Raw genomic sequence first — 13802 nt, forward strand, 5'->3', positions numbered from 1 at the left:
GGGGAAGCTCTGGCCTAGCTAGAGCCGAGCTGAGAGAGCCCCACCCAAGGCAACGCAGGGAAATCGCCTCAGAGTCACCTGCCCACAGCCATTTGTCACCAAGAGCCTGAGTGGGATTTGAAAAGAGAACAAAGGAGAAAGTTGTGCAAATGGGAGAAGGAAATGGGGGAACACAGGAAGGCGTGGAGCTGTGGTTCTGATGTCAAATCCACCTAAAAAGCAGGTTTTTCCCCTTTATGATCAATGCAGAGACAGACAGAGGGGGAGAGACAGACAGAGGGAGAGACACTGGCTGTTTTAGCTGCACACTGGGAGTTCAATCGCTATCAATTACCGTGGCCTCCTGCATTTATTAATAACCAAGTTACTTCTCCTCCCAACAATAGCTGGGCGGCCCTGGATCACTCAACGTTATGTGACTTATTTATAATGTTGGCGCATCTGGTTCGCATTTGCTCACACAGAGATTTCCAATTCCCAGGCGGTGAAGACGGAGACCACCTGCAGGGAAGAGATAAGCCGCAGAGGCAGTGGCCGCCTCAAGGAAAGGCAGCACTCAGGAGCTGACTGCTTAGTTAAACCCTATTCCTCTGCTGAAAGCCATGGGATGTTGGGGAAGTGGGATCCACTTGGAGCCTCCGTCTCTTCTTCTGCAAAATCAGAATAACAATGGACAGAATCTGCCCCCAAGGAGTGCATTTGGAGACTCTTGGAGGTTGTGTGTGCAGAATGCTAATGTGGTCCCACTAGGAGGCTTCCAGGTACCACTGATCAAAGGTTCAGAAAATGTTCTGGGGACTCTGAGCAAGTGTCCTGGGAAAAGCAGATTCCAGGGCAGGGGCAGGTCGAGTGGGGCAACTGGAGACTGCGAAGTCCTGCAAGGAAGGACCCAGCCTGGTTCCCACCTGCAGGACTTCTCAGAACCCTGACCTACCCAGGTGCCCTGGATGGCTACAGGAAGGGAGTGGGGTGGGGGTGTCTCCCAGACTGACTTGGTCAAGAAGCCAGAGGGCACGGCTCAACTGGAGGTCCCCACAGAATTTCCGTCTGGCTGTGATCCCTCAAACAGGAAGTGTCACCTCTCTGAACCTCAGTCTCTTTATCTGTAAAATGGGGCAGCGCCTCTCCCATGGGGTCACTCTGGGGATGGAACAAGACAATGACGTGAAGCTGCCTGGGAGGGTCCCCAAGCCCATGACAAGCTGAGGAGCAGATGGGTTCAGAGGACCCCGGTGGGCAGGTGTCACATGGGTGACTACAGGATCCAAGGCACCAGGTGGGACAGGCAGCCGGTCCAGGAGTGGCGTGCTGAGGGCACCCGGCCAGCAAGGCGGGGGGCAGGACTCGCCCAGCTCTCCTCACTGAGGCACCTGGGTGGGGGCCATCGGCTCTCAGAGGCTCCCCTGAGGCGGAACCTGTGGCGCAGGGAAAGCGGGGCGTCACCAGCCACCACTGAGCCAAGCTGGTGGCCTCTCCATGGTGACCCACGGCCCGAGGGGCCCAGAGCTGACTCCACTTATCCGACACACCCGTGAGTGAGGAGCCAGGCTGCGGATTTCAAAGACAGAAGCCCTGGGCCCAGGTCGGCCTCCATCCCTCCCCGCGACCTTAGCCAGCTTCCTCGGCTTCCCAAGGTCTCTATTTGCTCATCTGAGCAAGGGGACTAGCTGCCATGCAGGGTTACGGGAGTCACGTGGGAGGGTCTGTGCACAAGGCACCCATCACGCCCCGTAGAGAATGAGTTCTTGGTAAACGTCAGCAGTTGGGATTCCCTGGTCAGCACGTGATTACTAGCACCATTGCGCCTGGTCCCTGAGCTGTCCTGTTCCTCCAATGACAGGCTAATGGAGACTCTGATGACCTAGACTGCAAGGGAACCCTGGAGAGCACCAATTCACCCCATGAGGCAGGTTCCTCTCTGAACCTCAGTCTCTTCTTCTATAGCGGGGTGACTGTCCCTACGCCACAGCAACTTTGAAATGGCCAAAGCAAAGCACCTGGCACACGGGAGGCACAGAATGGAAGCCACCTCCCACTGGTATTTATGGAAAACAGAGACAAAAGAAGGCAAGAGATTCAGGGGCCACCCGGCAAGGGAGTGGCCCAGCTGCTCTGAGCCCCAAGACCCCCAGCTGTCCCCCCACCACCCTCCAAGGCACTGAGCTGCTTGTGAGCTCTGCCTTTCCAGCCTCGGCCACTGAGGGGAGTTCATTTTGTAAAAAAAACTATAATTGTTTACATTCCAGAGCAGCCGTTCCCGCCTAATGAATGAATCCAATATGCTCCGAAAATGCAGAATAAATCCTCGCGGTGGCCCAGAATAGGCACGGTTGTGCCAGCTGTCAGGCAGAGGGCCAAGCCGCCAGCTGGGGCTGGGCACAGGAGGCGTGGCCTGCCGCCAAGGCACTGGAGCCGGATGGGGACCTGAGGGGACAGCCCTTAGGGTGCTAGGTCCAAGGACAGATCCAGGAGATCCCAGGACACCAGGTCACATGCTCGAATGCTCTCAGCGGAGCCCTGGTCAGGCCCAGCACCAGTGCAGGCCCCTAGGTTGGTACCGTCCAGGTGGCCACCTGCAGACGCGGCTTTACATGAGAAAGGAGCCCCTGCCCCACTGTGCGGGCTCTGTCCCCGCAGCCCCGCTGACTCCGCCTGCTGCCCAGAGAACCTTCCCTGATTTCTTCTGTCTTCCAGATTCACCTTGAGGAGCCGGGGACCCCTTGGGGACCCACTTGGTAGAGAGGGACAGGGGAGCAGTCAAAGCAAGAAGAGGAGATCCGGCTCAGGAATCGGAGACCAGGACTCTAGTTCCCCCCATCTCCACAGCTTTGCTGTGTGGCCCCAAGTAATCCTCTCCCTCTCTCTGGGCCCGGTTCCTGCCCTGTACACAGGGGCTCCTTCCAGCACTTGGAGCCTCCTCTGCATCAGAAGTACTTTAAGAGGGAGTGACTCTTGCCTGGTGGCACCTGGAAGGTCACCATGGGGACAGAGCACCAGACTAGCCCAAGCTTTGGGAGACTCCACTTGCCCCTTGGGGCCCCCGATGCAGGGAAGCCACCCAGTCTGGGCACCAGCCCTCCTGCTCCTCCTCCCTCTTGAACTCCGATGTTCTTCAATGCAGCCCTTGAAGAAATGGTCAAGGCTGGGTCCATCGGAGGGTCACCACGGGGACGGACATCAACCCGAATCAGCGCTCTGGAAGGAAACACGAGGAGGTGCAGCCACTCTGGGCTCTGGACACCTGGTTACAAGGCGCAGCTCCCCTTACTAAGGGGAAGCAGGAAGTGGGGTGCAGGGTGGGAAGGAAGGGAGACGCCCTCCAGGACCAGGTTCCTTCCCCGGCACCGCAAAAATAAAATGAAAAAACCAAGAAAATATAAAACAGCCCGTGAGAGCTGAGGAACTGGGCTGAGGTTCTGTAGTGGTGGATTCTGAAGCCACAAGACCAAGAAGGACGCGTCACGCAAACCGAGGGCTTCCCATGATAATCACAACGTATCAGTATCAGTTCGTCTGCTGTAACAAATGTCTCCACAATAACAAGAGGGGCGGGGAGGGGGATAGGGGAGCTGTACTTTCCGGTCAATTCTTCTATCAAACTAAAAACCACTCCAAATTTTAAAGTCTATTACTTTTTTTTAAGCCTGAAGGAAGAGCAGACCCCAAACTGTTAACAGCGGGATGAGGAGTGCAAGAAGAAGCGTCCTTGTTCTTACTCTATACTCGTTGGCACTGTTTGCATTTTGGTGAGACACTGGGGATTGCACGCAGGAACACTCTATCCCCGAGTCACATCCCCAGCTCCCCCCACTTTTTTTTTTCTTTCCAAGACAGGGTCTCACTGCATTGCCCAGGCTGGCCTCAAACATGCAATCCTCCTGCCTTGGCCTCCCCAGTCTCTGGGATTATGGGTGTGACAATGCCTGGCTACTGTTTCTATTTTTTTTTTTTTAATAAAGACAACATCAAAGCCCGAGTCACACAGTAGCTTGAGAACAACAGAAACAGTAAAATAAGCCACAAAGCCTTTGGACACCCGGGTCATTGTTCTATGGGAAGAGCATCATTATAGTAATCATCACCGGCCTTCTGCGCTCGGGGTCTTGCCTACTGCAGAGTGTGGCCACTTCCTGTCCCTTGATGGATGGCCCTTGCTGCCAGTGGTTGGGGGACCCAGCAGAGGGCAGGGCTCAGGCGTCAGTATTATCGTATGTCCCTCCTTCCTGGGCACCTGGGACCACGGCCACATCCACCCGGGGACTGACATCTTTCTCGTGGCAGGTGGGGGGGACTCGCCAGCCAAATGGCAGCCTTCCTCCGTCACCCATCATGAGCCACCCCCAGCTTATGAATGGGCCTGACTGTGTCACATCTTAGGCAGCAGGTGGATGACAAGCAGGCCACAGATGTAGTGAGGACAAGTAGATGAAGCCCCCATATGAGCCTCAGAGAAGAAAGAGACGTGGCCACACGACCATCACAACGTATCAGTATCAGTACATCTGCTGTAACAAATGTCTCACACACAACGACAATAAAAAGAGGGGTTGGGCGGGGAGGGGGATATCGGGGAGCCAGTTAGGATTCTGGGAACTGCTGCCATTTGTGCAAAGCAACAAGGGATGGTGGGAAAAGGGACAAACAGTCTGCTTTCTGGGGAGGGGACACATCGTTCTTCCAGAGCTCCAACAACAGCAAAGCTTTGTATTCCAACTGGATAACATAAGGAGGTCACACTCCCGTGGGAGGTAGACATAATTGTGATCCCGTGTTACAGACGAGAACGCTAAGTCTCAGAGGTCAGAGGTCAGGAAGTGGCACGATTGTGCAGGGGAACCAGAGGCTAGCCTGGTCCCGTCTACATCTGCAGTCTCAACTCTGAGCTCCCCCAATTCGGCTGAGTGGGATAGCCTTCCAAATGGAGTGCTGTGTGGAGACTGGAAGACTAGACAGAGATTGGATGGAACCAGGAAGGGGCCCTTAGGAAAGAGAATGGAGACCCAAGCACCCAGAGTGCTCCCCAAGGACGGGCCAGGCAGACATCCCGTGGAGGAGACACGCAGGAACTCTGGAGTCAGACTGGCACTGCGTTCTAACCTGCTCCACCACAGAATGCTGTTGGGCCTTGAAGATGTTACCTAACCTCTCTGAGCCTCAGCATCCCGAACCACAAAACGATAACTTGTTCTCTGTCGGGTTTGCTGCTGTGGGCATCAAAAGAGCCCATCCTTGTGAATCGGTCCCTGGCCTTGGACTGAGGTAGAGAAGAGAGATTCTGGGAGGATTTTGTCACTGGTGTGGGACATCCGGCTTCCCAACAGCAGCTCTTCCTTACATACCTGCCAGGCCTGGGCCCCCACCTCCCGCCCACCTGCACCTTTGACCTTGAACTCACTCTTCCCTTTGGTCCCCTGTTCTAGGCAAGGAAACTGAGCCTCCAGAGCCGAAGTCCCCTGCACGGGGCGAGTGGCCAAATACGGCCACACTCATACTTCCCACCCTCCTGCCCTCAAACCAGGCTCCTCCATCCAGGGCGGAGCCCGGTTCCCTCCACCCGAAGCTTCTCCTCCAGGCAACAGGGCAGATGTGACACAGCAGAGAACCTGGCCCTTGGGGTCTGCAGCCCCCGGGAAGGGAGGAAGCTCAGCCAGCCCCGGGGGCCCTGAGACTGTGCAGAGAGGGGACCCAGGTGCCAGCTGGCTCCTTCCTTGGCCACCCTACGATGGCACCCCTCCCACCGGAAGCCCCCACTGAGCTCTGCAGGGAACAGTCACCAAGGACGTGGCACAGCACAGTCACCGGAGAGCCCCGAGGCTGGCCTGAGCCCAGATCTGTGTCACGTGGGACTGTGCTCTAACCACTGCCCCGCACGGCCTTCAGCCACCAGGATCCTCGGCTAGGCTCTGGGAGCTGGGCCACACCGAACATCAGAACCGGGTTCTGGTTCCAAAGCCCACGTTCCCGGCTCTGATCCCGCGGGCGGCCCCGCAGGGAAGCGGCCCAGGCACCAGCCACTGGCCACGCCCTTCCCCGGGCTGCTCTAACGCCCATGGCCATGGCCAATGGCCGAGCCGGGAGGTGGCAAAGCGCTCTGCAAGCAAGGGACGGGTGCTGCTTGGGAGGACCTGGGAGTGCCACTGAGAGACACTCATTACCCAGTTGTGGAATGGCGGAGGACAGTGGCGGTCGTCATCCTCAGGACATGAAGCCTGAGGTCCAGAGAGGGGACAAAGCCAGTCACCCGGGGGCATCTCGCCGCCAGGAGCTGGGCAGTCTGGCCTCCCTGTTGCGTCCCAGGCCCCGGCTTCCCCCTCCCATGCACAGCCTCTAACCACGGCCACCGGGGACACAGGACACTGGCCAATCGTCTCGCTGGCTGCTTTGGCCAAAGGGGAGACGCGAGCTTGGGTGAGCCGCCGCCTGGTGGCTTCAGAGGGATGCCCAGCCACCGGCCTTGGGAGCTGCAGGCCAACCTTGTGTCCATTCCCCTGTGGCTGGTGAAGACCCTCGGAGCCCCCTCCCGCAGCCTTCGCCAGCAACAGGGAGTGAGCCTCCAGCGGCACCCCAGGGTCACCCTAGTGAGTGGCCACACCTGAGGGTGCTCATATTTGGCCAAACTTTCACCTGATCCGTCGGACAGATGGGTGGGGCTGCCAGAGGAAGTGGGCGAGTTGTGGGGGACAGCCCTCCTCCAGGGGGCCGCAGGAAGGCAGGGTCAGAACTGGGTGGACCAGGGCACTGGAGGGAGGAGGGGCAGTCCCGAGGTTGGGCTCAGAGCACGGGGCCACCCGGGTCCATTCCCATCTCTTGATTTAGCTGTGTGTCCTGAACCTCTCTGTATAGATAGAGCTGAACCTCTCTGGTGGGCCTAAGGCTCTTCCTCTAACAAATGATCATTGTACTAGTTCCTGCTCCTTCCCCGTTGCTCCAAGATCATCCTGTCTGTAAGCACTCAGCGCAGGAAAACACTGCACTCTGGAATGGATCAGCTGGGTGACTCCAGGTAAGTGGCATGCCTCCTCTGAGCCCTTTTCCTTATTTACACAACAGAGATGGATGAAAATGGACATGTGTGAAGGGCCCTATCCTGCACCAACCCTCGTGCCCACATTTTCCTCACTGACCCACTGAATTCTCACAAGAAGCCCACACAGTGGATACCATCACTAGTCCCATCTCACAGAAGAGGAGACTGAGGCTCAGAGACACCAGCACAGCAATCGCACCTAGTGCCTGCCTCCTGACTCTTGTTCTTGGAGCCATTTTGCTCACTGAACTATTGCCTGGGTCCAGTCAGAGCATAACGCAGGCCACGTGCTTCAGAGCCCATCAAACCCTGACCCAACCTTGGTGGTGGCTGTTTTTGCTTTATCAGCTCCAAACCCTGAGTCTGGTCTTGGAAGGCCCCAAATCACCCCACAGGGACTGATATGGCTTCTAACGAGTAGGATCAGCGCTTTTGAAAGAAGCTAAGGAACTCGAGCTCACTGGGAGGAGAGGATTATTTATATATATATATATATATATATATATATATATATATATATATATATATATATATACATATATATAAAGAAAACCTTGATTAATGGAAATGATTCTTAATATATTTCAAAATGATCTGTTATGACACAAAGCAAAGACATTTATATGACTGTGAAATTCTTAATAGCTGATTTCAGAACACCCTATTATGAAATCTTCCAAAGCACTCGAGAGAGTGAGTAAATCACCGGGCAGGGTTTCCGTGGGCCTGCAGCGGCGCAGAAGCTCTTCTTAAAATAATTTAGAAGGTGGGAGGGCGGGGGCGGGGCTGGGAGAAATTATGGCCATAATCATGTGTTAATAAAATATTCATAAATGTGACTTCCTCCTTCATCATCACAGGCATTTATATGTCCGGGGCAGGTCCAGGCAGAGGGGCCGATGGCCCTGTCCTGGGGGGAGAAAGCAATGAGACAGAGCTCCCTCGCTTCTCTGGGGACAGAACACTACTCCAGGGGACTCCCTGGGCCTCTGTTTTGTCCCATGGAGGCAGAGAGGGCTCAAGTGCAGGTGAGAGAATTGGAGGCCATCTGGAGGACGGGCCTTTCCCAGGCCTTGGGGAACAAGTTCTAGAAGGGAGCAGTTCTGCTCCATGTGGATGACAAAGACCTGTGTCCCCTAGGAGGTCACCTACCCCAGGCTCAACAACACCCTTCCTTGTGCCACCTCTACTGAGTAGTCATAGGCATGGGTGACCTCCCTGTGGACCCCTTATCACCGCAGGCTGCCACCCCCTTGGTGTCCCGGGACTCCCACTGCAGATGCCCCTCTGCTGGCTGCGGGTGCATGCTCTGCTCACAGAGGGGGCTCCGTGGTGTCCCCATGAATCATGATCAGCAGGAGGAGGTGGATAAATGTTCAGGCGACCCTGCCCCTTGGACTCAGCCCCATGGCACAGGGGTGAGCCTCAGCGCACCCTGACCTGCTCTTCCGGGCCATTGGGATCCTCTTCTAATCAGCCCCACCCTTCTCTGCTGGGCCTCTAGGTCCACTTCCCCTTCGTCCTGGTTCCCGCTCCGTGGACCCTGCTCTACCCCAGGGGAAGAGCTGGGTGCACGCAGGGCAGCGAGCCGCTCTGGGCCTCAGTGCTCCCATCTGGACAGTGGGCCTGCGTCTTTCCACGCGTCCCCAAGCCCTGATGTCCCGCCCCAGCGCGGAGCGCTCCTGTGCCCGTCCAGAGCCACGCCACCGCGCCCTCCCTCAAGCGCCCAGGCCAATGGCGGTGGGTGGAGCTGTCCGTCAAGGAGCCCGTCCTATCAGGATCCAGGAGATGATCACGTGACACAAACCGAACCAATCAGACGCCCGTTCCGGTATCTTCCCTGTCCTGTATGAACCTCAGGAATGGCCGCAGACTCAGCGCCACAAACCTGTCTGTGCTCCCCACGTGGAAGTGAGGATCCCTGAAGCGGTGGGCGTTTGAGGGGAACTTCCTGCCTGATCATGAGTTCAAAACCAGCCTCAGCAATGGCAAGGCGCTAAGCAACTGGTGAAGAAGGCCTTCACCAGTTGCTAGTTCCCAGCCTCCAGAACTAGAGGTTAAATAAACTTCTATTCTATTCTTCATAAATCACCTGGTCTTGGGTATTTTGTTATAGCAACAGAAAATGAACTAAGATGGACACACCTCCAACATTTCACAGAGAAGAAAACTGAAACGAGAGATGCAGCTAGTTTGCCGAAGGCCACCCAGCAGATTGAGGTCTCAGTTGAATCTCTCTTAAAAAAATGATGTTTTATAATTGTACCCAATTATGGAGTACAGTTTGATGTTTCTGTACATATATACATTGTATGTTGACTAAATCAAGGTTGTTAGGCAGATGTGACCATCATTAATATAAGAGCTGGATTTCTAACATCTTCTCCTTGATTTGGCTGGATCCCAGGAGAAGGGAGGAACTTCCCAGGGCAAAACCAAGCAGTTAGGCAGGCAGGAGGCACATGGACCTGCAGGTGCTGTGGTCCCCGCGGGCTGGTGTGGACTAGCACTCAGCCGGCTTTTCCTGTAAAGGGCCAACTAATAATTCCATTCTGCTTTGCAGGAAATCTCCATCTCTGCTCATCAGCTCTACCGTCGCAGAGAGAGAGCCACCACAGACAGGTGACTGAAGGGATGTGTCGGGCTCCGAGAAAACTTTAATTAAGGACGCTGTGACTTGAATACCGTATAATTTTCATATTATGAAATTTAGGACATATTATTGAAATAAGATGACATATTATTCACACACACACACACACACACATATATCTATGCACATATATTTTTTCGTACAACTGAAATGTATCAACTATTCCTAGTTTGCACCCCAGCAAGTGACAGGCTGATTTGGCCCACAAGCCACAGCTGGTGACCCCTAGTGTAGACGGAGGCAGATGCAGAGGCCGGTTCCGACTGTGACCTGAGCTTTGCAGGCAGAGGGACACACCCCAGGTTGGAGATGGGACAAGATTCCTACGCTGGGGTGCACCTGGCCCAGGTTGGCCTTGGTGCCAGGGACATTGGGCTAGAGGTGTCACGGCCCTCATCAAACCAGTAGTACCACCAAACAGTCAGGGCACCGAGAAGCCCAGGGCTGTTTCTGGAAGGCGTCGGATACCTGCTTCTTTGACATTTGCCTGGCCACGTCGCTGCTCAGCCGGGGTCCTTGTGGAACCCCCACCCTGCTTGTCCCTGACTGAGCATTAGTTCTAGAAATTTCCAAGATCAGTGGATGAAAAGAAGGGGACATGAGGCCCACAAATGTGTGGGCACCTTCTTGAGGAATCTACCCCCCCCAGGAATAGCCCAGAGGTCAGCCGAGCCCCTGACAGGCCCCTCTTCACGCGGGTGTTCATTCAACAGTCCCACCTCTACATTGGGGTCCAAAGGAAGCCACTCCCTACTGGAAAGACTGAGGCAGGGACACCGGGAGATCCGGGGCACCCCGGGCTCCGTGAGGAGGGACCTCATGGCTTCTGACACCCTCTGCCTCCCCAGAACCCTGCACAGCGCCAGCGCAACACAACAAGAGACTGGATCGCGAGGCCCACACCACCCAGGGCCGTCTGCTTGGTTTGGCAGGTGAGGGGAGCCGTGGGGGCTTGTAAACCAGCACATGGGTCGAGATCCCAGAAAGCAGCCCAGAGCCCGTGACCAAGGAGCGAGAGAACCAGCGAGAGGCTACTGCAGCAGTCCAGGCCAAACTCCTAAAGAAGGCGAACACCTCGTCTAAGGGATCTAGAGGGCACAGCACATGGCCGGACAGGAGTGGGAGGGGCAAGAGGGGACGCTGGACCCGCTAGAGAGACCAGGGGGGAGTAGCCACAATCAGCAGACGATTCAGAGCGGACAGAGACGGCCTAGTGGATTCAGCAGGGAGAGAGGGGCCTGCATCGCCCAGCCCCAGACTCCGCTGTGTTCCACGGCCGCTGCGCCCCGTCCCTGATGGCTGCAAACAGCTCTGAGGTTTAAATCAACTCCACAGAAGAAATCAAACATGCAACCCCTGGGTCGCGCAGACTCCATTCCAAGTGCCCTATAGCCACAGAGGGCAGGTGGCTACCGTAGCCGATGGCACAGACAGATATCTCCAGAGTGCAGAAGGCTCTTTGGGACACCCTGTTCCAGAAGGTTCCTTTGAAAATCCCAGCATGTTTCCTTGTTGCTCTGCGGATCCGCAGGCAGCCCCAGACACGTGGAAGGTGACAGATCGACCCTGTCCCTACCTCCCCAGGGAAGGTTCTGGTCGGACACCCGCCCAAGGGGATGGCCAGGTGCCCAGGTGAGCGCCGCAGGAGGGACCTACCTTTGCAGGCTCCGGCCACGCCGAGGTGGTAGATGGCCGCCAGCACCCGCCAAATGGCCCGCTGCTCGCTCTCTGAGATGCCCAGCGTCTCCATGGCGCCCCGGAGCTGGGCAAAGGCCGCCCCTGCCTTCTGCTTGTCTTCAGGCTGAAGGCAAAGAGAGAGGGGGAGTGGCCGTGAGCACAAACAGGAAGGGCCAACCCACAGCCCAAAGCCAAGGTCAGTCCCAGGACTGTGCGGTCAGTAAGTCATCACGATGAAGCCAAGGAGAGCTGACACCCAACCCGGGCTGCTGGGACAGCCAGAAAAGCACGTTTCTCTCTGGCTTTGGGAGGCAGGTTGGCTTCTGACCGCCTTGTGCTGAGCTCGGGTCTGGGGTGCGGAGATGGGCAAAGCCCTGGCCTGGCCTCGGAGGCTGTCTCAGACAGGCACAGGGACAGTCACAGGGACAGGCACAGGGACCCACATAAGCAAACGAAGGAGATTTTTGGAGACCACAGGGACCCAACTGAACATGGACACAGAGTGATTATTTTTGGAGGTGGGTCAGACACAGAAGGGGAGAGGACACAGCCTGGGGAGCCACCAGCAGGCCGCCGGAAGGCCTCAGGCACAACATCAAAGAGCAGGCGCTTTCAGGTCCAGCCACCACGGGCAAGGGCTGGACGAGCCCCCACCCACAGCCCAGACCCGGGGCAGACATCACTAATCCATCACCGTCCCTGGGGGCCCCCGATCGCTTTCTGGACATCACCCCTTCCAACCATCAGCTACTGCGGCCACTGCACTAAAGCCAGAGTGCCATCCCCAGCTCAGCACGGGGGCTGCCAGAAGATGTGTGAGCAGGACACAAGAGACAAGGACACCATCAGATGTCTTGGGGGGGGGGGGGCGGGTGCAGAGGTTTGGGTCTGTTGTGTTTTGTTTTCTGATTTATGATCCCAATTATGTCTGATTGAATATTAGAATTTGTCTGAAACTCTCGTGCCCGCACCATCTGGCCACGGAGATTCAGCCCAGGAGCCTGCTGGGTGGGGAACAGACACCTGGAAGAGGAACATTTTGTCAAGAAGCCACCAGCAGATAATGAGGAACTGATCAGCACTGGGTCCCCTCAGAGACCGCGGTGACAGACGGTTGGCCGCTCAGGCTGACAGGTCTTTGAATCTTGTAGAGTCCCCTGCCCAGAGAGGGGACAACACTTGTCCCATCTTCCACAGAAAATTAACATCAGATCTGAGACAAGAGGCCGGCTTTCCTGACTCCAACCCAAGCCACTAGTCCCTTCCATTGAAGCCACTTCGTCTAACTGGGAACCTGCAAAGGATCACCGGGCAATGGGGACGACGTCAAAGCGTGCAGTGACATTGAGAGATTGGCTGTGGAAACGTTTCAATGAATAGCAGAGGCATGTTCCGCCGATCTGTCATATGTCTGGGCCACCACAGGACCACAGAAGCCCTAGCAACCAGGAGCTCAGCCTAGCAACCGAAGCTGCTCCGCAGGAGTGTGGGGAGGGAAGGAAGGACCTCACCCGGCTCTCGGTTATTTATGAGATTTCAAAGTAGCCAAGAAAGGACACCAGGAGGACAGCGACAACACATTTATTATGCTCCCACGGCCGGCCCTGAGCTTTTGACTTTAAATTACGCGGGGACTCCATCATCCCCCGCGGAGCTCGGGGAAGAGAACAGGAGGGAAACTTCCACTGAACCCCGTTGGCCTCGCTCTCTCCCACCCCCAGGTCCCTCTGAAACAGAAAACCGAGCTCAACAAACACATCTGTTTCTGATCCCAAATGATTAGGACCAGGAGGATGGCTAGAGTTTCTTAAACTTCTACAGAGCCGATTGCTCTTTAGGCATTTCTACATAATGCCCTGACCAAAGCCCCTCCTTGGATCAAAAAATCATGAAAATAGACACAAGCCAAGAGAGGGTAAGGAGTTGACTCACATGTTTATCAGGAGGAGAAGAGATAAGCCAAGGCGGCACCCTAGGCACAGACATCAGCCACGGAGAACTACGCAACAATGAAAAAGAACAAGCCACACAGGCAAACACAGACCCAGTGTGAACCCCACAGACCCAGAGTTGTGCCAAAGAAGTCAGACCCAGAAGGTCACTGTCTTTGTCTCTCTTTTTTTCACCTTTAAGGAAATAGGTGAGACTGGGGGATTTGCAAAGAATGGAAATTTATTCGACTCTCAGCTCTGGAAATCCAAGAGCATGGTGCTACATCAGGTGAGGGACTTCTTGCTACAACACAACATGGTGGAGGGAGTTCCATGGCGGGATAAAACAAGTGTGCTAGCTCAGGTCTCTTGGTCTCTTCTTAAAAAGCCACTAATGTCATCATGGGGGCCCCTGCTGTCATGGCCTCATTCAATTCTAATTACCTCCTAAATTACCCAAGTACCTCAACTACCATCCATCATAGGAATTTGGGGGTTAAGTCTCCAATGCACA

The 13802-nt window shown here is 55.6% G+C and overlaps 1 protein-coding gene across 10 annotated transcripts in view; it reads right to left on the reverse strand.

Annotated features, from left to right (window-relative positions):
* The window catches only part of LOC124081144 (beta-adrenergic receptor kinase 2), a 346261-nt gene that overhangs the window by 165003 nt on the left and 167456 nt on the right, over positions 1-13802 (reverse strand). For all 10 annotated transcript variants that reach the window (XM_046427320.1, XM_046427319.1, XM_046427318.1 and 7 more), the window contains one exon: positions 11337-11481. In XM_046427320.1, coding sequence (XP_046283276.1) covers positions 11337-11481 — 145 coding nt within the window. The remainder of the gene's footprint in view (positions 1-11336; positions 11482-13802) is intronic.

This window comes from Marmota monax, unplaced genomic scaffold (genome assembly GCF_021218885.2).
Source record: "Marmota monax isolate L192 unplaced genomic scaffold, Marmota_monax_Labrador192_F-V1.1 WCK01_AAM20220418_F8-fsc00177, whole genome shotgun sequence".
Lineage (NCBI taxonomy): Eukaryota > Metazoa > Chordata > Mammalia > Rodentia > Sciuridae > Marmota > Marmota monax.